Source organism: Aethalodelphis obliquidens, unplaced genomic scaffold, assembly GCF_003676395.1.
Source record: "Aethalodelphis obliquidens isolate GAN/ISIS:26980383/991018 unplaced genomic scaffold, ASM367639v1 scaffold7, whole genome shotgun sequence".
NCBI lineage: Eukaryota > Metazoa > Chordata > Mammalia > Artiodactyla > Delphinidae > Aethalodelphis > Aethalodelphis obliquidens.
The window spans coordinates 13,173,350-13,201,263 of NW_020837951.1; the positions used below are offsets into that span (position 1 = coordinate 13,173,350).

At 42.5% G+C, this 27,914-nt stretch overlaps 1 protein-coding gene across 1 annotated transcript; it reads left to right on the forward strand.

Annotated features, from left to right (window-relative positions):
* On the forward strand, nucleotides 1-27,875 carry STOM (stomatin). The gene is made up of 7 exons (XM_027104998.1): nucleotides 1-129; nucleotides 13,095-13,198; nucleotides 14,156-14,228; nucleotides 15,254-15,336; nucleotides 18,536-18,739; nucleotides 19,718-19,852; nucleotides 25,806-27,875. Exons 1-7 carry the CDS (start codon nucleotides 69-71, stop codon nucleotides 25,998-26,000), a joined length of 855 nt encoding a protein of 284 aa, XP_026960799.1. The 5' UTR covers nucleotides 1-68; the 3' UTR covers nucleotides 26,001-27,875.
* The last annotated feature ends 39 nt before the right edge of the window (nucleotides 27,876-27,914 follow it).

The following is a 27,914-nucleotide window of genomic DNA, read 5'->3' on the forward strand; positions in this document are numbered from 1 at the left end:
ATTCCTCGCCGCTCCCGCTCCGGCCCTGGCTACAGCGACCTGAGAGTAACGACTCCGGTTCGGGCATCATGTCTGACAAGCGGCCATCAGCGGAAGCCCAAGCCCGGCGGCTTCCCGACTCCTTCACGGGTGAGCCCTGTGCCCCTGGCGAGGCCCTTGGGGTCACCCGCCGCCCCTTAACCTTCTCGAGAACGAGCCTTAGCCCAAAGGTCCCAGGAAGGTCTCGGATGGTTCTTAGCCGAGCAACCGCTGCTCAAAACCGCGGTTTCCCCACTCGTACGCTGAGAATGACGAGCCCTACTTCGCGGGCTGGGGGTCAGGTTTAGGGATGTTAGGGTGCTGAGTGCAAGCCCAGTGCCCGGCACACTATGGACCCTGCAACAGCGGGCGCGTCTCCAGTGCCCACAGCCAGAGCAGGGGCTCGCGTTATCCAGCGGCTGCCAGATGCCAGGCCCTGTGCCAGCGCTTTCCGCTCATTATCTCGTGGCATGCACGCGGACGAGGACGTGCCTGAGTGACTGGCGGCCAGCGAGTGGTGGAGCCGGGCCCAGACCTGCACGCCACACCCGGGAGCCTGCGTCTTCGCCCCACTCCCCCTTCCTTCCCGCCCCACCGGAGGCCAGCTCCTTTACCCAAACCTCGCCCACCCCCAGAGTGCGCCGCCGTCCTCCCGAACTAGAAAGAACTCCTACCCCCCACCCCTGCCAATTTCCTATTAAGCCGCAAGACCGACCTGTGTAGTTTCGCCACATGTTCCCGACACATTTGCGGAAGAAAAGAAGGAAGTCTCTTTTTAGCATCCTTCCTGTATCTCTTTCCAGCTTCACTTTCTGCCCCATTCTGCCCCATCCACTTCCTTTGTTCTAGAAACCTCGCCTTCCGGACTTTTGTCCCTCACAAGGAACTGTAAGTTCCCCACCCTACCAGGGCCTTCCCAGTCTTGAGGCAGAAATTGTGTGAGTGACTCAATTTGTTGCCCTGTGACTAGTACCCTTGAGAGGGCTATCACCTAGAACCTTTATTGGCTATCCTTGCGGGGGAGGAGGAATTCATAAAGAGAGGCAATAAACCACTTGGGAGTACTGGTTGCCTCCCCGGGGCTCTTAGTGATCCAAGGGAATTATTTCTAAGGATGGAATTTCAGACAGAATGACATAGTGAAAGAAGTTCAGGGGACTGGGTGGGCTTTTCCATCACCCCACAAAGAACACTATACTGGACTCATTTATTCTGATTATTTGTAATGCCAGCCTTGTCCACCGATCCCATATGTCCCCATTTCCTTTCCCCAGCAATCTTTGTCTTTAGTTCCTCCCCAGGAACATCAAAAGAATTACAGAAATCTTATTTCCTCTTTTCTGTACCTTGGACAGTTATTTTCCCAAATCAGGAGTGTGACAGAGAGGATGTACTTGAAGAAACTGATACTCAGAGAAGTTAAATTACTTTAAAGTCACACAGTTTATAAGTAATGGAGTCATATTTGAAGTCTGGGTTTGACTGATTCTAAAACCTGCTGGTATAAAAATTGTGCAGTCCGGCCTCTTTGATAGTCAGTTGTCTCTTCCTAGAAAGGAAGGCAGGCAGGATCCTTTCATCTGTACCCTGATGTCCTGGTGGGAAACTAAAGGACTGTGAGGACAATGTTAGAAGTTTGGTGAAACTGCAGTGGGAAATCTGTAGAAGTTCTTTGGGAATAAACATGATCTTTGTACTTAATGTTAGTTGTCTTTCATGGGCACAGAACAGCTTTCACTCCTAAACTCTTCTTGTTGGTTCTACACTACTTTTTAGACAGAAGTCTTTTAAAAATCTATTTAAAACTGTGCACCCTTTCCTCTGAAAATCATATATACAAACAAAATTTTGCTTGGTCGCTGTCACCTTTTTTTTTTTTTTTTTTTTTTTTTATTTTTGGCTGTGTCGGGTCTTCGTTGCTGCGCGCGAGCTTTCTCTAGTTGCGGCGAGCGGGGGCTACTCTTCATTGCAGTGCACGGGCTTCTCATTGCAGTGGCTTCTCTTGTTGCGGAGCACGGGCTCGTGGCATGCGGGCTCAGTAGTTGTGGCTCGCGGGCTCTAGAGCTCAGACTCAGTAGTTGTGGCTCACTGGCTTAGCTGCTCCGCGGCATGTGGGATCTTCCTGGACCAGGACTCGAACCCATGTCCCCTGCATTGGCAGGCGGATTCTTATCCACTGTGCCACCAGGGAAGTCCCGCTGTCACCTTTCTAAAAATGTACGCCTTAGAGACCTGACACTGGTAGGAAAACCACTACTAGAATTTATTAAATAGAATTTATCGAGTGCTTGCCATATGCCAAATACAGCCTAAATGCTTTGAAAGCATTATCGAATGCAATCCTCTAGCAGCTCCACAAGGAGAGTGTCATTATCTACCACTTTACAGCAAGAAAACGGAGGCTCAGAGTGGAAAAATCACCCACACCTGTGAACGAGGTTCAAACTTGGGCTGATTTTCCAAATCATTTTACCTATCCTAGAGCTGCTTCCAAATTGCATACCCAAAAGGAGGAACTTGTCAAACATCAGTACTTCACTGAAGGTGAGAGACAGTAAATAAAGCCCAAAGGAACCTGGCTTCAATCAAGACCCCCTGGCTAGACAGCTCCAGAGGGCTGCTTCTGAGAGAAGCAGTGGAATATAAAAGTCCAAACTGCCCCTTTATGATTTTGCTGATAATTAGTCTTAGGAACATAAATATGACCAAACCTAGGGCAAGACTAGTTTTTCTTAAAGCCAGTGCATTCGCTTTCTAATGAAATAATGCAGGTGGATTGCAAAGAAATGTATGGTTATAATTAAGAGCCATGTCAACAGAATAAATCCCTTCGGAAGAATGCCTGAAAATAAGCAGAATCAAGGGACTGATTTGTTTATTTCAGTTGTTATAGCCGACCAGATTGGAGAGAACTTTGTAATTTATTTAATAATTAATCTGAGTTAAACCATCAATGGTCATAGATTAACTCAAGTGACAACCAAGTCTACAAAAGTTGGCATTTATATAATTTTTTATAATTAAATAGGTCATTGGTTCCACCTGATGGTGTAACTTGTACACTGTAAAAGACACAGTCACTGATCACCTGGTCAGCTTTGAAGAAAAAAATTTTTAATGTTGATAAAGTGATAAAGATTGGATTCAGTCTGTTTTTTAAGAAGATGTGGGAAAACGTTTTCCTGAAAATTACTGTAACCAGAAGAAGTGAGCACCTCTCCTCCGTGTCTGCCTGGCATCTTGTGCCTACCTCTGTCGTAATGTTTATTGCACAGATTATAAATATCAATTATAATCACCTTTGTTAGACCAGGAGAGCTTCTGAAAGCAGTGATTGTGTCCTTCATCACTGTAATAAGTTCAGGGTCAAGTGCATAGTAGATTTGCAAAAATATTTGTTGAAAGTAAAAGGAAGCAGGGAGATAAAGACCCCCATAGAGTAGATCAAGTTGTTAAATGTTTGGTTACGTTGGTGGAGATGTTTTTCTGTTTACAGTTTATTTTTATTAAGTTTGTTACAACCCAAACTATTGATTTTAGGGTGTGGACATGTTCCTCACACAGATAGACTGTCTGGGTTTATATTATCAATAAAGGGATTATAATTGTTATGATAATGTACTGTACTTAAGGAATCTCCTCTTACTTATGAAAGTGTGGAAAGAGCAGTTAGAGGTCACAGTAGAAAGAAGGAAGTGTGTGTCAGTTGCCTGTTGACACACAAATCGTTCCTCCATTCTTTTTGAACCTTTGTCTATACTCTGAGCCTCTATACTCTAGATTAGCCTTGAAGATACGAGCAATAATGTGTCTGTCCTAAAATATCAGACAATGAAAATTAGACACCAGCCTTACCTAGTTGTGGATATGCACTGATGGTAGGATGGTATAGGATAGCGAAATGAGAGTGGAATCTCCAATTTGAAGATCTGAATTGAGACCTCAGTAGCATCACTTTGGGAAGTCTCAGTCTCCAGAGTCAATTCCTCGTCTTCATGTTGGGCTTAATCTTACTGTGGTATCTAACTCCCAAGGTTTTAAGTATCAAATGAGAAAATTTATATGAATGTACTTTTGAAACTTTAAAGTGTAAATTATTAAGATATTATTTAATGGGGAAAACAAAGAATAAAAAGGTTAACAATGACTGTTCGGGAAGCCTAGTAATTATACAGGAAATTAAAATTTATGCACAAAAAGTTGTATAAAAGACGGTCCAGGAAACTTCGGGACTCCAACTTACCTCCCCAAATGTGGTCTGTTTCTCCTCCAAAGACAGAGTCCCCAGGCAGGTTGTTAGTCGATATTTTCTCTATGGTGTTCAGGTCCCAGAAGGCAATTCACTTAATACAAAGTTTATTCCTATAAACTGTATCAGTAATGACCTTAAGGTTCTGATAATAATAATGGCTACTATTTATTGAACGCTTCCTAAGTGTCAAGCATTTTACATATTTTCTCCTGTAAGATAATGACTGTTCTCGTCCCTCATTTTACTAATGAGAAAATTTAGTGGTAGAATGGAAATCTGGCACCAAAACTCCAAGCTCTTAGCCACTGTTTAGCTACTCAGCCTCAGTTGAAGAATGGGAAACCTCATGATCTAGTTTCCTTATGCTTCTGTTTCCCATTATTTAATGAAAATGATGTTGCCCTCCAAAGACTTTTATGAGAAAAACCTAATTATAGTTACTTTTAAGATATCCAAGTAAAAGAGCTGGAAAAAAAACAAAACGGAAGAAGTAGAGGGGGTTTTGTTCTGTTTAGTATATTTCAGGCCTAGTCTAAATTTAATTAACTTAATAACATTATGAAATTGATTTTCTCTCCAGTTTTTCTGAACATAACTATTTTTATCTTTCCAGACATGGGTCATATTCAGCCCATCCTTCTACCTTCCTGAATTCTCTCACCTCACAGTTGAAAAGGGCTGATTTTAAAAAGAGAAAAGGAAAGAAAACATTTGGGGAAAGCATTATGACCACTGCTTTGGGACAGAGGACGATTCTGAACTGTATTCTTTTTTTTTTTTTTTTTTTTAAGTAACATTGGTTTATAAGTTTCATGAATACAACATTGTATTTCTGTTTCTATCTACCTACCATACAGCATGCTCACCACCAAAAATTGATGAACTGTATTCTGGGATCCTGTATGCAGACATGTAATTTCCATTTATCTTCTGTAATACTCAGCCTTTTCTTCCCCTCCCCAGAAAACAGCAGTATCTGGGAATTCCCTGGTGGTCCAGTGGTTGGGACTCTGCGCTTTCACTGGCAAGGGCCCAGGTTCAATCCCTGGTCAGGGAACTAGGATCCCACAAGCCGCATGGCACGGCCAAAAACAAAACAAAACAAACAAAAACCAGCAGAATCACTCAATTCATTCAACAGCTGTTTACTTAACAAATGTTGTTCAAGCATCTGTTATGCACTGGGTGTCTTCCATGATAGCTCACTTAACTCTTCACACTGACCCTTGAGGGGGTACTCTTATTAGCCCTCTTCTTAGATGGTTAGAGTGAAGCACAGAGAGCTAAGACACTTGCCAAAGATCACACAGCTAATAAGTGGCAGAGCCAACTCTGAAGCCTTATGCTGTACTACTTTAACAAGACCAAAATCTCATGAAGAAGACACTGAATAAGATAATTACAAGTATGATAAGTAGTGTTTAGAGAGGGTGAAGTGCTATAGGTTAGGAGAGGGGACCCTATTAAAGACTCAGGGGTTCAAATTTAAAATCATTGATGATAGTCTCACCTATTTTTTCCTCCTGTTTTATGGCTAGAAATATTTGAATGAAGGAAAGCTACAGAAAATCCTCAAGATGCTTGGGAAATAAAATATTTATTTAATTTCCTGATTCTTCTTTTTTTAAAAAAAATAAATTTATTTATTTATTTTTGGCAGCATTGGGTCTTCGTTGCTGCACGTGGGCTTTCTATAGTTGTGGCGAGCGGGGGCTGCTCTTTGTTGCGGTGCGAAGGCTTCTCATTGCGGTGGCTTCTCTTGTTGCAGAGCACAGGCTCTAGGCGCGTGGGCTTGTGGCACGCTGGCTCAGCAGTTGTGGCTCGCAGGCTTAGTTGCTCCGCAGCATGTGGAATCTTCCCAGACCGGGGCTCGAACCCGTGTCCCCTGCATTGGCAGGTGGATTCTTAACCACTGTGCCACCAGAGAAGCCCTCCTGATTCTTCTTGAGCTAAGCACAGCATTCCCTTTATTTCAACTTTTATTGAAAATCTTTCTTAAAAGGACTAGTCCATTTCCTCTCCTTACTGTCTCATGGTAAACACATTTTGAGTTTTGTAATTCAAGTCACATAATGCTTCATCAGTACTAGTTCTTTTAGTCTAGTATCTACAGGTTTATAATAGGGCGGAAAAGTTATGGTCTTCAGTCATGGTTCTTAACTTGATACCATCTGGCCTGTAGCCACTCCAGTCCAGAGCATAATTTCTTCCCTAGAGGTTTAAGGATAAGGGCATTTGAAGAACTGTAAACCATGCCTAATTAAAATAGTCTTTTGAAAGATGGGTTATAGTGTGTGCTTGTTTGCTTTCAAAACCTCTGCCCAATGAACTGCAAGTTGCAGTTGCCAAGTAAACAGCATCATTTTTTCAACATCTGTTTATTGACACCCTACTATGTGCTAAACTCTGCTTTTCTCCCCTCTACCTGTTTGAATCTTTCTCTCTACGGGATGCTGCCTTCACTTTTGTTGTCTCTCTTCTCTTAACTCCTTTTTTCCATTTCTCTTATTTGCCTTTTCTTCTATCGTTTCCTTCCCTTTTCTGTCTTTCTCCTAAAATCCCAGTCATTTGAAAAACTCAGTTATAGTAAAATTCTGATTAATTGAAGATGTATTTATATTCAAATAAAATATTTTATCTGCCCTTTTGCCTGTTTCCGCCTTGAATTCTTATGTATCAGGTCTTTTAAAGACCTTGTTTCAAAACAAAGGGAAGAGAAACTAGGAATCTGGGAACTGTACCCTTACTTGAAATGCCAGAAGAAAGATCAGACGTCTTCTTTAACTCACAATGTCCTCCTCCTCAAATAGATGACTGTATGAGATGGAACTAGAATGCGTCGTGTGGCCTGGGGACCAAACCTGGCCGACTGCTTACTTTGTATACTGCACAAGCTAAGAATAGTTTTTATTATATTTATACATTTTTTTAAAAAAGAGGAAGATTTGAAACTTATATGGAACTCAGATTTTAGTGTTCCTAAATTACATTTTCCTGGAACACAGCTGTGTTCATTCATATATGTATAGTCTGTGACTGCTTTTGCAGAGTATTCAGTGGTTGAGACCGACTTTCTGGCCTGTAAAGCCTTATGTGTTTATTCTGTGGCCCTTTACAGGAAACGTTTACCACACCTTGACATGGAATCTCCAATGAGGAGTAGTTGTGGCCAAAAAGAACACTTGTATGCTGAATATATATGCTTGTAAGAAAAACTCAAAAAATGCCAAGACCTTTCGTTTCGACCTACTATTGCCCCTTAAAAGTTGCTATTAGAACCAGATAACGTGTTTTTGAGACTAAATTCTTAGCCATGCTATCTTTCCCCACCCAAACAACAACGTTTTTGGCAATTTACAACATGAAGCATTTCATCTGTATACTGGGAAAGAGGAAGGAAAAGATTGTGCTTTAAATGTAGGTATTTCAATAATTCTTTGGCTTACCTTTTCTTTGTGTAGTAATGTGTATGACTCAGTCAGATTTTCACATACTGCGTGAAGGTATGTTTCTGGCCTTTGCTTGAAGAAGAAATCCCGTATCTTTTGAACTTTAGAATAGAGTCCCAATGGTAAATGGAATTTATTATTTCACATGATTTCTAGTAGTGCCAAATTCAATCAACCGTAAAGGAAATCAGCTGATATGGGATCATTAACAATATGCAGTACTCTGAAATTATGCCTGTTATAATCTTGAAAAGAATATTTTACTGCCTGTCTGGAAGCCAACCCAACAAAAATTACTGTACAACTTGGTTTTGTTTTTTGTTTTTTCCATTTGTTTCATGGTTTTGTTTTGTTTTCTTTTGTCTCTTTCCAGAAATTCTTTTGCTTTAGTACTTTGGGACTCTGGAAGGAATATGTTATACCTACTTTACAGATTTTTGTAAACATGAGAAATAATGTGTATATGGAGTTAGCTTGTGGCTGATGTGTGATAGGCATTTAATAAATGGTGATTATTAGTGTTAATAAAATGTACCTCCAGAATAAGAGAAATTTAAGAATTGTGTAATTTCATCTTTTCAGCAAAATTAGTTTACACAATAAGGATGTATGGAAACTTTGCTGAAAGTATATTCAAAGCAAAAGAGTTTCTAATTGAGAAAACTGGACACAACCTAAATGTTCATCATATGGAACGATAGAATATTATTCAACCTTTAATAATAAAGAGTATTTCCTGACATGAAAAAGTGTCCACAATATAGGGGGGAAAACAGATTTAAAATTATTATGTATACCATTATTTCATTTTTGAAAAAAAGGACACATATATATTGTGTGTCCAATAGCAAGGCAGAAAATAATCACCGTCCAGAGATATAAAAGTATAGATTATTTTTCTTCCTCTATTCTAAACTGTAATTTTAAATGTTATAGTGACAGTATTTTACTTTTAAAATAAGAAAAAAAAGTAATATTTTTAAAAATTTACGTTAGTTTCCTGGAGGTAAGCCCAATTTGAATGCTCAATTAAAAAATGTTAATGTATGGGCTTGTATCCATTTTCAATACCATGCTTTGGTTAAAATTTTATTCTACCACGGTTTTCAGGAAAGAGTTTTGTAGTAAAAGAAAAAAAAAAGTACTCTAAACCATGGCAAAGTGGTATTTACAACCAAGTATCATGGGATCCCTAATCTTTAAGATTGTTCCTACCCAGCAAGTATCAACAAGTATATCAACCAAAATGTCTCAGAAATACCTATTGTTCATTATTTGTCTTTTACCTCATAAAGGTAGGAGGGAGGATTCAGTCATCAGGGTAATAAGTGGGAATCTTGAAGGAAATGAATTTCATAAAATTTGAGGGAGTAACTGAGATTTCTTTTCCTCTTTGGGCTGTACTGACTGGAAATGACTAAGAGTTTGTTTACAGCCTGGTGGAGTTTAAGCCTCACCTCTCTGAGGAATGTGATTTATGCACCTTTTTAAGCTATAACCAGGTGGGGAAGAGTTTCAGGGTTGAGAATGGGATCGTTTCATTTTAAAGGCACTAGAATATTATGAAATAGCACCATTTCTCCAGTGTGTACGCTCGGATTATTTCTAGCTGAGCATTTGAAAAGTGAAAGACAGGGCTTCCCTGGTGGCGCAGTGGTTGAGAGTCCGCCTGCCGATGCAGGGGATACGGGTTCGTGCCCCAGTCCGGGAAGATCCCACATGCCGCGGAACGGCTGGGCCCGTGAGCCATGGCCGCTGAGCCTGCACGTCCAGAGCCTGTGCGCCACAACGGGAGAGGCCACAACAGTGAGAGGCCCGCGCGTACCGCAAAAAAAGACCAAGTCCAGTTTTCAGAAAATCCACTTAATTTCTTCTTCCTCTTGATTTGCATTCAAATCCCGTATACTCATCTGGGGTTTTCAACAACATAGTGGAAATTGAGCACAAAAAACCTGGGCTGTACTTTCCCGTTTGTCCTTATGTAGATAATAATTCAATAACTTAATAATTTGATTCACTAATCAGCTTCTTGAAGGTCTTTGAATGTCCAGGCCTAGCCTGGCAGGAGGGAGGCACGAAGTGAGGGAAAAATTAAGTAGTTTCAGAGGCTTTTATCAAGAAGAGTAAAAGCTACCTATTTTCCCATTTTTCATCATGGAAATTGAACACTTGAGTGAAATAGGAGAATGACAGAAAACTGTCATCTGTGTTTACTGAGCACTGCCTCAGTCCTGCAAGGCCAGTCTGATTATTTCAAGTAAGGACACAAAGGTTCAGAGAGGTAAAGATCGCACAACTAAGAAGTCACAGAAAGTTGAAACTTAAACATTCCCTATTCTCAGGAAATTCATCTAATAAGGGATATAAATGCACAAGAAATTACATATCTAGTTGGAAAACTGGCTAAGTACTTTATATCCACTCTCTGCAAGGTACTGTGCTAGACACTGAGAATATAAAAATAAAAAAGGAACATCCCTGCCCTCAGGGAGTTTATCATCTATTACAGTTCAGGACACAGAGTTTTGCCTGGAATATGGGAGACTTGGGGCAGTATTTTAGAAAGCACCAAATGCTGTCAGATAAGTATTTGTGGCCCATCTCTTCCTTGTTTGGAATTCCTTTCATTTTGGAAACCTAGACCTGAGCCTGGCAATGAACCTTGAGACTGTCTCTTGCTATAAATAGGCACAGCTGGAATTAAGGGGGCTTCCTCTGTAAGAATATCAGATTCATTCCTGGAACTCCTACCATGCTTTCCCAGCTTGGATTCTGTCTTGAGGAAGTGCTCCAAACACAACAACTTCTTTAATAAGGATTTTTTTTTTTTTTTTTTAATTCAGAGGCAAAGGGTCAAAGAGTGAATTGATTTAGAACGTGGCCTTTGGAGTGAGAAGACCTGTGTTTGAATCCCAAGTCCTCCATTTTGTGACCTTGGGAAAGATATTGCTTCAGTTACTTCATTTGTACGGTGGAATTAAAAACACCTAACTTCCCAGGGCTTTGTAAGGAGTAAATGAGATACGTGTCTAAAGTAACTTATTACAGTGCATGAAGTACAATAAACTGTCTAAAAAGGCTGCTGTGATTCGTATCCGTCATGACAGCACCTGATAGGCTCCTCCACCTGTGGAGAAGTGGCGTTGCTTGGAGTATTCTCTCACTGAACATGTCCGTACCCCTCAAAAGGATAACTTAGAAGCCTCCAGGATTAACTTAGCTCACTTTTACTTAAGTACGCATTAGGATGTTAACCTGACACTATGACACAGGATCGGAAAACTACAAAGTCGTGTATAACCAAAGTACTCACGTGTATTTCTGGTTTTTCATCTTATGTTTTAGAGCACTTGACCTGGATACCCACGTGTGTCTTTTCTTCGTGCTCCCAGCCGTCACTCTGCTTCTTTCTTGGCCTCCTATTTAGTCAAAGCCCCATCTTGCTGCTGTCTTCGCCCCTCCTGATCTGAGTAGTAACCCATGCCTGGCCTACCTCTTCCCCTCTGACCACCTCCCTCCCTCCCATTATTAAAACAGCTCCTGGAAAGACAGCAGACGCCTTCTGTGGTTGATAAGAAAAGCGATCTATCCCTCGGCCTGTTCAGTCCCTCTGTCCCCCACAGAAAGGAAAAACAAACTAAAAACGAGGAAGACATCGGACACAGAGAGTGGGAAACACAACTTAGGAAGGGAAGGCAGTTTCCCAGGATGACAGTGAAAGGCGATCAGAGGAATGGTTGCTGCACCAGGAACATGAATAGGTCCAGACACGACTCCAAGACTCTTCTTTGGAAGGTGTAATTGGTAGAATACCTGAGCCTGCTGAAAGGAGGTGTAGATGATTGATGAAACGTTTGGGGTTGAATCAATAAGTACATTGAAAACTAAGCAAAGGGGAAAAAGACAGACATTGACTCCAGAAAAAAAAAAAAAAGTTGTACAGGAAAAGAAAACGAATTATGCTTCACTACGTGGCTTAGCTCTGAATGGCATTTGCATATTCATGAAATATAAAATTTGATATTGATCTAACCAAAATTATGATGCAATTCCAAGGATGGGTATATTTATGTGGGGGGAGGGGTAGAAAGTCAACAGATAAAGCTCAACACTGAAAAAAGCAACAAATAACCAAACCAGTGTATTATTTAGAAACAGGGGGGTTAAATACGACAATACTCAGCCGAAAGAGCGGTTGCCTTGAGTAGAAGAAATTGCAAGAGGTGAGCAGGGGACTGCCCTCTTGTACTCGTGGAACTGTTTGACTTTTTTAACTTTATGCAAGTTTAACTGATAAAAAATTAAAACTAAAACAGAAGAAGCACAAATGCATAGCGACAGGCTAAAAAAGAAGGTGAAAGAACACTATCTAGAGGGGAGAAACATAGGTGACAAATTTTATTTATTTACTTCGAAAAATGCATGCACATAGAAAGAGTTTGGAAGAATATTTATCATCTCTGAATTGAATGATTTTTCCCTTCTTATACTTTTCTAAATTTTTCTGCAGTGGGGCATGTATTATCTTTGTGATCAGACAAAAGCTACTTCAGGGAATTCCCTGGCGGTTCAGTGGTTAGGACTCCACGCTTTCACTGCCAAGGGTGCGGGTTCAATCCCTGGTCGGGGCACTAAGATCCCACAAGCCTCATGGCGCAGCCAAAAAAAAAAAAGAAGGAAAAAAACGATTCCATGTTACAGAAAAGGGAAACTATTAGAAATGTGAGAGGGAAGCTATGTACAAAGATGTTCGTTATAGCATTGTTCATAATAGTAAGAAATCAGAACCAATATGGATGATACATTGTGCATATACCCAGTGAGATATTTTACAGGTGGCCTTTTTAAAAAGAGGACCTAAATGAGCTTATATGCGTGTATCATATGATTTTCACCTTTAATTGTGCTGTACCCTCGGCTTCAATTCACTTTGCCCTCCTTCCCCTTTTCGTTGGTATTTTCCTTAACCATTACATCCTGCAAGAAGCCCCTCTGACAACCATCACCATTGCCTACCCACCCCACCCCACCCTACCTTCACCTCCATCCCAACGGTGTGGTGTGAGTTACCCCATTCTGTGTTTTCAAAATATGCTGAACGGACACTGTATCTGCACTTAGTATTATAATGATCTGTTTGTCTGTCTTGCCCGCTAAACTGTAACCTTCTTGGTAGTTGGGATTGGCTCTTACTTTTATCACTTCACTGCATAATAAAAATTAGGGAAAGTAGTACCTGCACTTCAAGGTTTTTATGAGGATTCGATGGGAAAATACATGTAAACAGCTGGTGTTCAGTGAATAGCAAGGATGAAGATGATGGGGGGACCATGCTAAGAACAGTGATAAGAGCTGTATGTTTTTGGTTTTCACAGATAGCCCCAGTGCAGGCCTGGGACCTTGTGGATGGATTTTGGTGGCCATATCATTCTTGTTCACAGTTTTAACTTTCCCGTTGTCAATATGGATGTGCATAAAGGTAAAGAATATTTCATCAACATCTGGAAAGGGGTCAACTCCTAAGTACATAAGCCCACTGTGTGTGTGTGTGTGTGTGTGTGTGTGTGTGTGTGTGTGTGTGTGTGTGTGTGTGTGTGTGTGTGTGTGAGAGAGAGAGAGACCATACTGGCCTATAATTCTTAACTCTAGTCACCAATTATCATGGAATCTTAAGACTTCTTTTCAGCCACTGCCCAGTCAGCCCCTCCTGACGATTAAAGTAGGGATCACCATCTAAAATTTTCTGGAGTCAGGGATGTGGGGTAGTCCTGTGAGAACAAGTCCTCCAGAGTCAGGATGCTGAGGTGTGACTGCTGATGCCATTATTTACTGTGTGACCTTTGCCATGTATAATGTGAGGAAATAGCAACACCTGCTTTATAGGGCTGTTGTGAGGATTAAATGAATTACGTACTTATCACAACACCTGGCACGTGTTAGTAATACATTAATAACGTTAAAAATGTCTATAAAGTTATTAATACTGTGATAAATGACTATCATTTTCATATTCCTAAAAGAAAATATGCTCTAAGAATTTTCAGATTATGTTACTATTATAATTTAAGGAATCAGAAGACAAGCTATGAGGACTTTAGCGCTTTTTTTCCTGTATTGACAATGCATGAGTAACTGGATAATAATGTTAACAGCTGAGGAGCGTGGATTTGCTTCTGTATACTCTTCTATACTTTCCAGATTTTATACAAGGAGTATCTATTGCTTTTATGATCCATAATAAAAGTAAATAACTTGGTTATTTTGGCAGGGATGATTAAACATTAACCATGTTACCTATAGCTATTATCTGGATTATAGAGAAGAAAAGAAAATAGAGGCATCTCACTTGTTTGGAGCAGAAATATGTATTTTGAAAGCTATGCATATAAATACTTGTACTCCTCATGTTAAATTATTATTTGTGCTTTTAATCTAGATCATAAAAGAATATGAAAGAGCCATCATCTTTAGACTGGGTCGCATCTTACAAGGAGGCGCCAAAGGACCTGGTCAGTACTAGGATTCTGAACTGTTTGCCTGGAGAACGAGATTCGTCCTTTTACTGATGTGATTTCCCTTATGAGGGTCTCTGTTGACTCAGAAGAGAGTTCTCATAGCAGAAGTTGTGCAACAATAGCAGTGCTGCCTACCAGAAATTACCCTTTCCTTCCTGCCTCTCCCCTCCCTTTCCTACTTGAGTTGATAAGTTTATCTTAGGCCAAGAATAGCCACAGCTATCGAAATTAGAGCGTGAGAGTCCCTACTGAAATAAATGCTTTCAGTCATTATTTTTGGCAAACTTCGATTAAGCTCCCACTGAGTTCCAGGCTCTGGGAATTCAAGGGAGATGAAAACACAGTCCCTGCCCTCAAGGATCTTACTGCCTGGAGGTGGGACACCAACAAGGAAACAGGTAGTTACAATCCCACGTGATAAGTATTATGGTCAAACAGTCACAGATGGCTGTGGAAACCCAGAGAAGAGTGATGACCCCAACTAGTGGATGCTTTCTGGAGGTGACATCTTGCCAGGAAAGGGTGTGAGGCAGGGGAGAGGTGTTCCCAGCACAGAATATGTGCAGAGCAATGCAGAGGAGAGCATTGTAGGCTCAGGGAACTGCAGGCGGCCCAGCCAGAGTGCAGGACGGGAGGAGAGCGTAGTGGGTGAAGAGGTAAGCGAGGTCAAGGTCGTGCAGGACCTTGTACGGCTTGTTCAGGGGTTTGTGTTGGTTCATAGGAGAGAAACTAGAAGGATTAGAAGGATGACTTGGGAAGTGATTGCGTTGGTCTAAGGGAAAACAAATGGGCGACAGTAACAGTGAAGTAAGGAGATGCAATCCACAGGTCTTGTGGGGACAGTTAGATGTGGGAAGAAAGAGCGGGCGTCAAGGATGACATTCCTGGCTTCTGGCTCATTCACTGAGGTGAACTGCTTTCTTTCGGTTTATCAGGTTGATTCTGTTAGAACTGAATGGTGTGGTGAGCTGGTCAGGTGCTGGTGTCTCTCTCTAATCTCGTGTATGTCTCTGTTGCAGGTTTGTTTTTTATTCTGCCATGCACTGACAGCTTCATCAAAGTGGACATGAGAACTATTTCATTTGATATTCCTCCTCAGGAGGTAAGGTTGTCTTTTGCTGTGAGTAACTGAGCTATCACCGGGGAAGGGGCCTGGCGTTGAGAGGCAGCAGGGGACAGTAGTCAGAGCACAGCTTTAGGGCTGTCTGCCCTCACCATTTTCCGGCTGTGTGACCTTGAGCAAGTTCTTTAACTTCTCTGTGCCTCCGTTTCCTCATCTATAAAATAGAGGTTATAATAACAGGACCTACTTTATATGGTTCTTGTGAGGAATAAATGAGATACTCTATGTAAAGTGCTTAGAGCAGAGGCTGATAGGTAGTAAGTGCTATGAAAGTGCTTGTCGTTACTATTATTACAAAACGTACTGTCACGTTAATGTAAGTATAATATTACTGTCATCACCGTTGTCATCATTTTTACTACCACACTTCTCCTCTCTGGGTTTCTGATACGATATTCTTCTTACGGTTCTTGACTGTATTCTAAATAAATTGGTTAGAAGCCAAAGAATTAGAAACTGCCCCTTTGGTACTTTAGATAAGCATATCATGTTTTATATTAGTAATTATTTCAGGCTTTTTCAAATTGCTCCACAAATCACCATTGAAACGCACAGCAGAACCCAGAAAGTAGATGGTTGCAGTGAGACGGAGGAATTCCTCCAAACTACAGTGGTGGAGCCAGGACTCAAAGGCAGCCCTTCAGATTCCCTGTGCAGTGCTTTCCCCACAGCTCCATGCTAATTGCATCCTACAGCAGCTCCGTCCTGGCCCTTGACGCAGTGATGGCCATCCTGGCACTCGTGTCTAAGGAGTTGTAATAACCGTCGCAGATAGAAAGCCTAAAAACATGATGATGGGAGGGACAGAAGAAAACGGCCAGTGTTTTCTGGCCACAGGCCAGGTACTCAGCAGAGTGGTGGAGCCTTGTCACAAAATCCAGAAACCAGCTCAGGCATTTCCCTGCTGGCGCTGAGCCAAGTAGTTAGGGAGGTCAGACTTCATAATCCACACATACCGGGTGAAACCGGAAATCATTTTCACCCACAAGAACAAGACTGAGAGCATTGCTGTATTCTCTGCGTGGAAGATTGGCCCTTAGGAGCCCCGTTCAGGGCAGCGGGGAATTCTCCTGGCACTTTCCTCTGTAAACATGGCAGGCGTCTGGCAGGGTCACTGTGAGCTTCTGCCTTCCAGCTGCTTTCTAAACACAGAGCGGATTGGAACTTGGCAAGCAGTCCTTTTTCTGATCCCCTGTGAACTTACTGCGAAGGGAGATAAACACTCCGCCCACAATAATCAGTAGATAGCGAGGATGCAACTTTACAAAGCTCCAGCTGTGGCAGAGTCACAGTGGCAAGAACTCATTTAGAAACGATACACCTTTTCCCATCACATCGTAGGAAAAGATTAATTTTCACACAAGATGGTAATATACTGTGTATCTATTTACAAATCCCCCACTTCTTTTCCAGGTTAGAAGTATTTTTAGGTTACTAAAAAAAAAGGATTACTGCTTTGATGCCTTGCAGAACTAAACTGCTGTGTATTATCATTGTTTTTATTACTTTCCACATACATAGCTCGCTACACTCGCAAAAGGGCTTCGTTTCCAAACATCTTCTTCTTTGACCTTCAGAGAAATTTGCATAGACTTGGGCCGTATTATTAGCCCCATCTCACAAATGAGGAATCGCTAAGTCAGTCTAAAGGCCTTGCTGGAGGTCACCGAGGGAGGTGCCGGCAGAGCTGAAACTATAGTTGGCGTCTCCTGACTCTCTCACTCCCACTCTTCATCCCTCACTGTATTCCTGGGACCGCATTTCAGTCCCGTTCATCTCTTGTCTACTGACTACCTGCTGTGTGTCAAGCGCTCTGCCAGTGCTAGAGATACAAAGACAAACTTCCCTCAGGAAATTCATAGTCTAACAAAGTGATGATGTAGATAAATCACGTCACTGCAGTGAAGGGGCAAAGGAAAGAGTGTTTGACTCTGCCGAGTGAATCAGGGAAGTTCCATAGAGAAGAGGACACTTGAACTGTGTCTTAAATGATGAGTCAGGACACTCCAGCCTGAAGCCGTGGGGGAGAGGGAAGGGAGGACATGCAAGGAGAGGGCCATCTGCAGAAAGGCCTGGGGCATGGAACATGGTGCATGTGGGGACCTGCATGTCATCTAGCATAGAGTGTGTGCAGGAGTGGGGAGGAATGAAGGCAGAGGGCAGATGTCAAAGGGCTTTACACCAAAGCAAGGACTTTGCCCTTGAATGTGATAGGAAGCACTGATTCATTGTGTCCTGTTGAGCATTTCCACGTAGCCTGCTGTAAATATACTTCCACCTTGACCTCACCCTACGAAAACAGTTCCGTTCACTTTTTGTTCTAGTAACACTCTGCTACTTACAGTTCATCAAACCTCGGCTCCCCGGTACCTCTGTTCCTTTCACACATTATTCTCTCTGCCCTGAATACTCTTTCACTCTATCCTCAGAAAATGTTTATTTCCTTTTTCAAGACTTAGTTCATGTATCACCTCTGCCACCTAAAACTGTCCATCCTTAGTCCCTTAGAGCTTCCCTTGATTCCTCAACCTCTTTGAAAGTGGGAACCAAGTTTTTTCATACCTTTATCCCTGGAACATAGCACAGTGCCTGCTGCTAACTGCTACTAAGTCTCAGTATTTGTTAAGTGATCGAATGAAGGAATGGAATTAATAAATAAATGAATGTACTTTGGTAAAATTTTGTAGACATAGTTAACATTCTGATGCTTTGCTCTCTTAGTCCCTTGGGGCTGCTGTAACAAACCACCGTAGACTATGTGGCTTATAAGCAACAGAAGTGTATCGCTCACAGTTCTGGAGTCTGAGGAGTCCGAGATCAAGGCACCAGCAGCTTCGGTGTCTGATGAGGGCCTGCTTCCACTGTCTTTTCATTGTGTCCTCACATGGTAGAAGGGGGGAGGGATCTCTCTGGGGCCTCTTTTCTAAGGGCACGAATCCCATTCACGAGGGGTTCACTCTCATGACCTAATCACCTCCCAAAGGCCCACCTCCACACACCAACACATTGGGGATTGGGTTTCAACATGGATTTTGGGGGAACACAAACATTTAGTCAACAGCACTTACTAAAGACGATGAGCTAGTGTTTTAAGGTGTTCTGTCACATACCATTCCTTACGGTTTTATTAAAGAAAGAGGTGGTTGACAGTTGTAAAATTGCTTCCTTTGTGTTGTAGATCCTCACTAAGGACTCAGTGACAATTAGTGTGGACGGCGTGGTCTACTACCGCGTTCAGAACGCTACCCTAGCTGTAGCGAACATCACCAACGCTGACTCAGCAACCCGTCTTTTGGCACAAACGACTCTGAGGAATGTCCTGGGCACCAAGAACCTTTCCCAGATCCTCTCCGACAGGGAAGAAATTGCACACAACATGCAGGTGAGGAGTGCACCAGTGCTGCATCTCACAGAAGTTGGAAAATAAAGCAAAGGGTCAATGGGTATTTGAGAACTTTTCATCAAGTCAAGTTGGGGAATCACCGGCCTTTTTTTCTTTGTAGAAAAGTTTTACCAAACTTGATGGAAGGGGATTTTTTTCACATAATTAGCTCCTGGGTTAATAACACTCCGATGTGTGCATTGTTTTTTAATTCCCTCCAGTGTGTATTTTTTTCTCCCAGAATTAGTGTTAACCTTTTTCTTTAGCATAATAGTTCAGAGGCCGTTCTGCAAGATAGCGCAGGTGTAGTTAAAGCCATATTCTGTGCGAGTCCCGTGACTGCCTTTGCAACTCTTACGCTTTCCAGTCTTGCTTACGTAACAGATGACGAATCAAACCTGACTTGTTCAGAAAAGATCAAGTACTATAAATCTGAACTGTTATTATTTGTATAGACTTCACTGTGTGTGAAATCTCTGGTCTTACTTGATGCCCACAACAACCATATGAAATAGAATAGAATGATTTCATTCCTACCGTTGTAAAGGGAGGATACTGAAGCCCAAAGAAATAACGTGGCTCACACAGAGTCACATTGGCTCAGGAGTCTGCTGGCCACCTGTTTTTATAAGTGAAGTTTTATTGGAATACAGCCACACCCATTGTTTAATGTACTACCCATGGCTGCTTTTGACCTACAAGGGTAGGGTTAGTTGCAACAGAGACTGAAAATAAACAATCACTATATGACCCTTTGAGAAAAAGTTTGCCAGCCCACGTTAGCTTATTAGTAACGGAATCAGGATCCGCTCCCCAGTAACCCAGCCCCCCACTTCAGCCTCCCTGCCTGCATGGATAACTGATCTCTCTGCAACCCTCCACCAGTGCCTTTCCCGCTCCAAATCCCAATGAACAGAGCTACCTTAGGCCACGGGGTGGGGGCTGAACATTTCTAGCTTCCTTCTCTCTTCCTAACAGACTACTCTGGATGATGCCACTGATGACTGGGGAATAAAGGTGGAACGTGTGGAAATTAAGGATGTGAAGCTCCCTGTGCAGCTCCAGAGAGCCATGGCTGCTGAAGCAGAGGCATCCCGGGAGGCCCGAGCCAAGGTAACCTTTTTTTTTTTTTGTAGCCCGTTTGTTTTTCCTGTTGAGTTTTCTTTTTTAATTACACAAAGTAAAACGTGTTTGTTGTAAAAAATTGAAACGATCCTGAAGTAGTGAAGATGAAGGCTCTCCCCGTCACTTTACATTTCCCCCAGAGGCCAGCACTCTTAACAGCTTAGTGTACATACTGGAAGATTTCCATTTGGGGTTTATTTGACTAGGTTGTTAGTCTACTGGCTTGTTTGGTTTACAAAAGTGGGATCATACAATACATAACTGTTCTTCACCTTGCTTTTCTCACTCAACAGTATCTCCTGGGAATAGCAGTACACAGAGATCTACCTCGTTCTAACTGCACATCCCATACATTATTCTCCCAGTCCCCTATTAAGGACACATTAACAGTTCTGACTTCAGAGCAGATGGGCAATTGCATCAGTTTGCTTACCATTCATTCCTTCCTTATTTTTGTCTTCTGTTTCATTCTCTGTCTTTTCCCAGGTTCTTCTTTCTTCTTACTATTTCCTCTTCCTTTCTCTCCTCTTCTCTTTTTTTCACTTCTCTTTCTGTTTGTGGCCTCTCCCGAGGTCACAAGTGCACGTCTGACTCCCAAGTGCACGTCCCAAGTGCACGTCTCCCCAGTTGAACGCTGAAGGAGACACACCAGCCCCGATTCCAAATTCACAGCAGAGTGATTCTTTTCAGTCCAACTTCACTCAAAGATCCTAATAAGGTCCCACGGCCCCTTACCTATGAATGGGTGGAGGAAGAGGGATAGTTTTCATAGGAGTGGTTGCTGTGGATGTGACAGATCTCCTAGGATACCAGGAGCGAACCAATTTGTTGCCATTAGAAAACAGTAGTAACTGGTGATAATTGGCTAACCACAGAACCCTGCCCTTCTGTTAGGATGCCCTGTAAGCTACGGATTGGTCACTATAATTTTTTAGCCAGCACCAAATAGAATAGTAGTTCATTTGACACACTGCATCCAGAATTTTCTACTGACCAGGATTTTTAGATTTGCCTGATGTGTTCATTGATGCTTGTGATAACACTACAACACCCTCAAGTACTTTCTCTCCAAACCATCATATTTTATTTAGAAGATTAAATTACATTTGTGCTAATGATATTAAATATGCCCCACTATAATTTAGTTATTTGGAAGATTAGGAATCGCTTTTACCTAGAATATGTCATTAACCAAAAGCCCCATTTCCAAACCATATTGAATAATAGAATTTATCATACATAGAATACGTAGAGTATCGGAGCCTGAAGGGTCCTTAGGGATTATCTTCTGAAGGTGACAAGTACCTGGCCCAGAGGCTGCCACTCCACCCTCAGGCTCCCAGGCCAGTAATTAACCACAGCACCGTTTTCCCCTGAGCTTGACTTGACCTTAGAACAGTGCTGAAACACTCCAGGCGACAGCCTGCAACTGCTTGGAATTGGCCCTAAACATGAAACTTATTTGCCATCTCACACTTTAGATGAAAACGTCAAAGCCCAGAAAAGTTATGTGTTTCCCTGAAAAGCACACAGTTGATTAGTGACCATGGAGATTAGAATTTCTTCTGCTCCCCACTGCCTCTTCTGGGACTTTCCAGGATGGACCGAGCCTCTTCTACCAGCATTCTCACCAGTTAAGAAAGAGAACTCCTGACTTCCCTTTCTAACAATAAGAAGAGATAAAGGAAGCTGGTTAGAATTCTGAATTACTGTGCTCTCACTTGGGTGAGGCTGTCTTTAAGGTTGCGGTTAACACGCAGAATCACCATGAGTCTCATCCTTCCATAAGGTACAGTGACCCCGCAACAGCCATAAGGCCCTGCACTCAAGTTCTCAGGGAAATAGGGGTCACCATTTCTTCAACAAATAAATTGCAGAGGAAAAGGGTGGGAGAGTCTATAGATGAAGAGACTTCAGAGAAAAATTCCTCAAGTTAATTGGCCGTCAGGGAAACGCAAATGCAAGTCACAAGCAGATGCCACGCTAACCATCCACCAGAACGGCTTAAAAAAAGAAAAAAGGAAACAAAAGATCCAAGTGTGGGCGAGGGAGGAGGTTTTGTTGGTGAGAATATAGATCGGTACAGCCGCTCTGCAGAACTGTCTGTCTGTCTGTATCTGCGAGGAGTGCACATGTTTGTGTACCAAAGGGCACATGCTGGAGTGTTCACTCCAGTGCTCCAGCAGCAATTTGTAATTACCCCCGACTGGCAACTACCCACATATCCATTGCTAGCTGGATGGGTAAATAAACATGTGGTTCATACGAAGGTGCACCGCACAGCAAAGAGATGAACGTGTAAGTGCTCACAAGCGTAATTGTGAGAAGAAAGGTCACGAAAGAGGACAGATTATCCTGAACGTGTTATGATACGTTAGGGGGACCTCTTTTTAAAGTTTTCAGACCAACTCTTAATGACTGGAAATGGAATGTCTTCCGTGCTTGCAAATTCTCCCTTATTTCCTTTTTCACGGTTCTCAGAAGAGTGCCTGGCATGTGCTTTCAGGCTCCTATCTCTGGGGCTACTCATCTAATAATTGAGAGGGTGGGGTGCAAGAATGCAGGTCACCTTTCTTGGCGCTTCCCTCAGAGCAGCCCCCCTAGGCCACAGGAGGAGACAGCAGGACGGCCCACGTACCTGAAAATGCCAGCTTTCAACACGACGGTCTGTAAAGACGAAGTGCAGATTGACAGGGGACTACTGCACTTTTTGCAGAAGGCGCACACACCCATGGGTAGCTTGCGTTGCTTCCTAACATCCTACCCATAGTGCCCGCTTTGCCTGTATTAGACACAGCCTGTGGTATTGTGTTCACCTCTTGGGCAGCTCACTCAGAGCAGCTTTTCTATTAACAAAATGTGAGACAGCCGGGTGGGTCTGGCTTCCCAGCCAGGAGATGGTGTATTGATTGGTAGTGGGAGATGAGCTATCTTTGCAGTTGGTCCCTGTCCAGACAGAAAAAAGGACCTAACTGGGCATCTGAGATGACGTGGAAAGAAAATCAGAGCCTGCCATTCTCGTGGCAGGGTCGGCTTGTGCGTTCTCTCCAGTGTTTGCCTGGGAGGACAGTTCCCGGAGTCCCTTTCAGTATGGCTGGCACTGGCCCCTTCTCACACATCTAGTAGGGCATAATGGTTTGCCTTGATAAATTTAGGTTTTTATCCTCTAATCTGGGTTCCATCTCCCAGTAAGTATCCCCTGTCTCACCGAATGCACCGCAATCCAGGAACCTGGACTCAGCCTCTGTTCCCCTCTGGTCCCGTCCCAGTCTGCCCCACACTGTTGAGTCTCCCTCCTGAGCAGCGCCCCAGTCTGTTTCCTCCTCCATCCCCACTGCCGGTGACTGGCACCAAATCACTCTGAAAGCTCTCCCTCTCGGTCTTTTCTCTTCCTGATGCTCAGACATCTGTCGGAGTGTTTGCTCAAACTAGATCTGATGAGGGTTCCCATCGCCTCTGGGATGAAGACGAACACCCGAGCTTGTGCTGCCCTTCCTACCCGGCCCCATTCCCCCCGCCCCCCACCTTCCCACCTTGTCCCATTCGTCTCCCACCTTTCCCTCTGCCCCGTTCACCCCCCACCTTCCCACCTTGCCTCATTCATCCCCTACCTTTCCTTCTTCCCCATAGTGCTCATCCCCTTACAGGGTCCTGGAATACACCAGCTTTTTTACACCTCAGTACCTTTTCATGTGTTCTGTCTGAAATATTCTTTCTCATCTTAATCCAGACAGCAAGCCTTTCGTCCTGTAATGTTCAGCTTCTTCTGTAACCTCACCACTTCACCTTCTGCAAAAATTGCTTTCCTCTCAGTGCCGGCATTTGTACATGTCTCTGTCAGCATTTGTCACACTGGAATGAAATGATCTGCTTCCAGTCTGTCTCCCCTACTTGGCCAGGAGCTGAGGGAGGCAGGGGAGTCCGCCTCTATCCCTAGCCCCTCACAGGGCTTGACACCTGGGGGGCCCCCAACGTTTACTGTATACGTCAATGAAATTGTACTGGTCATAAGACTATTGCTTTCAATTCTGATATTCACAGCAGTGTTAAGAACCATTAATATTTTGAGATCCCTGTGAGAACAACCTAACTACCCTTTTAGTCTTGAGGATTATGGTATGTTTACACCTCTTCTCCTAGGATTACGAATTAGAAGTAACTGCCTTGATTTGACTTCTGAATCTTTTAGGAATTAGGGTATAAGTGGATCCAAAAATTAGGTCTTGAGTTGGCGCTTGCCCTTCCTACATAATTAGCCTCCGTTTATACACTCAACATATAATAGACTTTCTCTGTCTTCCTCACAATGGTCCCATGAGGTAGGTGCTATCCCATTTTAAGAATAAGAAACTGAGGCTCAGAATGTTAAATACAGTAAGTCCCCTACATACGAACCTTCAAGTTACGTACCTTCCAGGTGCGAACTTTCAAAGATGCAAACGTGCGTTAGTGCGTGTCCAGTCAACATAAGTTAGTGCACGTGTCTGGGTTACGTTGTCGTGTGCGTGCATCCTCTCCAAGTGGTTGTGCTTTTGTGTACGTTACAGTACTGTATAGAGTACAGTAGTACAGTATCTTTATTTCAAGCCCAGGATGTCTGGAAGCAAGTGTAGAAGCAGCGGTATATAGCCAGTTATGTTAGTTGGGTACCTAGGCTAACTTTGTTGGACTTACGAACAAATTGGACTTACGAACGTGCTCTCAGAGCGGAACCCGTTCGTTTGTGGGGGACTTACTGTAACCTTTCTGAGGACACTCAGCTAGGAAGGGTTAGGTTTGCGATTTGAGCTTAAGACCATCCAGACTCCATCGCCCCTGCCGTCCCCACCACTCCAGTGATCTTCAAACTTTTTGCTCATGTAACCCCTCAAAGAATTTAGAAAAACTCTACGTCCCATCTCACATTTTAAATAGACATGTAAAATTTTTCATTTTGAATGTATATACTTGTCAAGCATATAAGTCCTGGCATGTTTTAAAAATTGACATTTTGAAATGAAACTGTTAACATCATTCTTTTAAATGTATCCAGTGAAATTTTGATAACATAATGATTTCATCCTCTGTTTTATAGAATGATGAAAGAATAAGTTCTTTTAGCAATTAGGAATTTTTCATTTTTTCTTTTTCTCCTTGAACTTTTATTTCCATTCCACCTCCCCCACCGAGTCTTTTCCTAATATAATGTATTTTGTCATGAATTATTTTCTCACCCTTCTGGAACACATTTAGTATATAAGTTAAAATATTTTAAAAATTTCTCTGACTACAAGCAAGGGTCTCAATGAGATGAATGAGGAATGAATCCATGTCTTTGTAGATGGTTGTTACTTATTGCTAGAATAAGACAATATTCAGCATCAATTCTACTTTTCATTTTTACAGGTATAAGGAGTAAGAAACCTTATTTATATAAATAAGTAGATGGAATTGGAAGTTTTTCTTTAAGTAACTTTATACAATTCTTAGCACTCCCTCTGAATTTACGTGCTAAAAAATCCTACAGTGATCTTTCATCAAAAAATACTTTTAATTATCCATCGGCTTGCAGTACAATAAGGTCCTCTTCCCTTTCTTTGAAATCAAAGCATTGGAAATCCATCTGACTTGCAAAAGGCTTTGTATCCAGTCACTGGGGTCATTCACTTTCTCAGCCCCTACACAGTATTCTGAATCGTCCCCTTGTTTGGTGCCCTAGAAATGGGAGAAAGGCAATAAATAGTAAAAGAGAATGTCTTGCCCTCGGGCACATATTCACGCAAATCAGTTACAGGAAAAAGAACATACAGGAACTGAGTCTGGAAATTGATTTCCTTAGAATTATTCTGGCTGACTCTCAGGAAGGCTCTGTGTACCACCTGAGCTAGACGTACCCCGGTTTGAACTGCTCAACACCCGCCTGTGTTCTCTGGTTTGACTTCTCCTTGCCACTGTTCTGTAGGTCATTGCCGCTGAGGGAGAAATGAATGCATCCAGGGCTCTGAAAGAAGCCTCCATGGTCATCACCGAATCTCCTGCTGCCCTTCAGCTCCGGTACCTTCAGACACTGACCACCATTGCTGCTGAGAAAAACTCGACAATCGTCTTCCCTCTGCCCATAGATATGCTGCAAGGCATCATGGGGGCAAAACAGTGAGCCATGTAGGCCGATGCAGAGATGAGCTCTTCCCTCCTAAGGATGAAGTGGGGACCAAACCAGCCTCTAACCCATAAGGAGGGAATAGGGTGGGAACCTTGACTTTCTTCCCTCCCTTCCTTTTTCCATATGTTGAGTGTGATGTTCTTAGAACGTGTAGTGCTCCTAGCTAGCCACAGATGAAGGTTGTTAGCTTGTAAATAGTACCTGAGAGTGATGATTTATGTAAGATAATCTCTCACTCTAAAATACTTCAAAGTTCGTATTTTTAGATTGTTATGCGATAGGTTAAATCTTCTTTCGAATCTCATTGAGTCATTCTGTGCCCTCTGTCAGCAGCCAGGCCAAAAGGAGGAAGGCAGACTATCATCCCAACCCGACACCCTGGCTGGACAAATGTTTTGCAGAGAACAGTGACCTCGGGCTACAACCAGCTTCTCTGGGCCAGATGTGCCTTACTTCCGGGGAGTCTCAGCTAAGGAAATTTCCCTAACATCAATTTACCTTCTAAACTCAAACTGCCCCACCCACACCCCCGATGCTGCAAAGTAATCCTTACTTAAGGGTAGACATGTCCTTGCCAGTACCTGTTAGCACTGGAGAAAAAGGGGAAGACCAAGGAAAATGATGACCCTAACCCTTGAAAGACTTCTAAATCCATTGCTGTAGACGTCCTTTTAAAATAACATGGGTGGTTTGTTTTTTTAACTTCTCTGAGCCCCTTTATGAGTAAATGATTCCTCTGTGGTCTTTCAAACCAGCTAAATACTTGTCACAAAAGTGCTTTTTTTTCTCACTTTTGCCTATTTTCATATATCAGGTTCTAAGTAGTTTTGATTTTTTTAAATAAAATTTTCTCTAAGTTCTATAAGCCATTGTTTATATACCCATTTGAATAGCTTAAGGGACTAATACTTTAAAAAAATATATCTTCAGAAAACCATTATATTTTACTGTCTGCATGCTATCGACTCATGTACACTGTGAGCTATCTTGGTTACCATTCATTAAGTAGTAGAAGGAATTCATAGTCTCTCGGGCACGCAGTATCCAAGGAGCTTGGGAAGATGCTCTCAAGCTTAGCATATCTATATAGGTATAGATCCTTTTTATTTCCCTGGTGATTTTTTTTTTTCTGTCGTATATGGTGATGCTAAAGGAGGAAGTGGTCAGCCCTTCTGAACCACCACTGCTGTAATATTAAGAAGCATCTTCCGTTTCACAAATGCCTGTGAAGCCAAGTAGCCTGGCATTCTTCTATTGGTCTGGAAAGCCGCCTGGTGACATTTGTACCACTTCCTCTTTGAAGCTCTGAGTTCACCTAGAAAAGTCTAAGAATAGCAGCTTCCTTACCCAAAGCTGCCCTTCATATCTGTCCTTAGCTGGGTCACTCTGTCAAATCCCAGCCTACGAGAGTCCCCTCCTGACAGCCCATTTCTAAGGTTATTTTACAAAACCTTGAACCACCGTGGATCCAGGTGCCTGGTAGAGTTCATTAGATATACAATATACAGAGCATTCTGGCTTGGAACTCAAGCTGCATTTATATTTTGAATTTTTAAATAATGATTTTGTCTCTTTTGTGAGGTGGCTCACCCTCGACCACTGAGGACCAGGAGACAACCACATATCCTGGCTGAAAATCTCTTGTCAGACTTAGAGGTTCAGTGCTTTCTGTTCCTTGAGTCTATCTCCAGATACCAAACAACCTTCGCTCTTCTGCCTTGTGGATTCATAGTCCAAAAGGTTGGAATTAAATTGCCTGGGAGTGAGGAGGCATAGAAGGAGCTCTAGGATGACAGTGTTAGTACGAGAGTTTTTTCCAGGTGGCCTCCCTTTCCAATGCTGTACATAATAAACTGCACTTTTACTCATTTTCTTTGGGTGAGAGTTTTCTTTGGGTGAGTCTGGTTC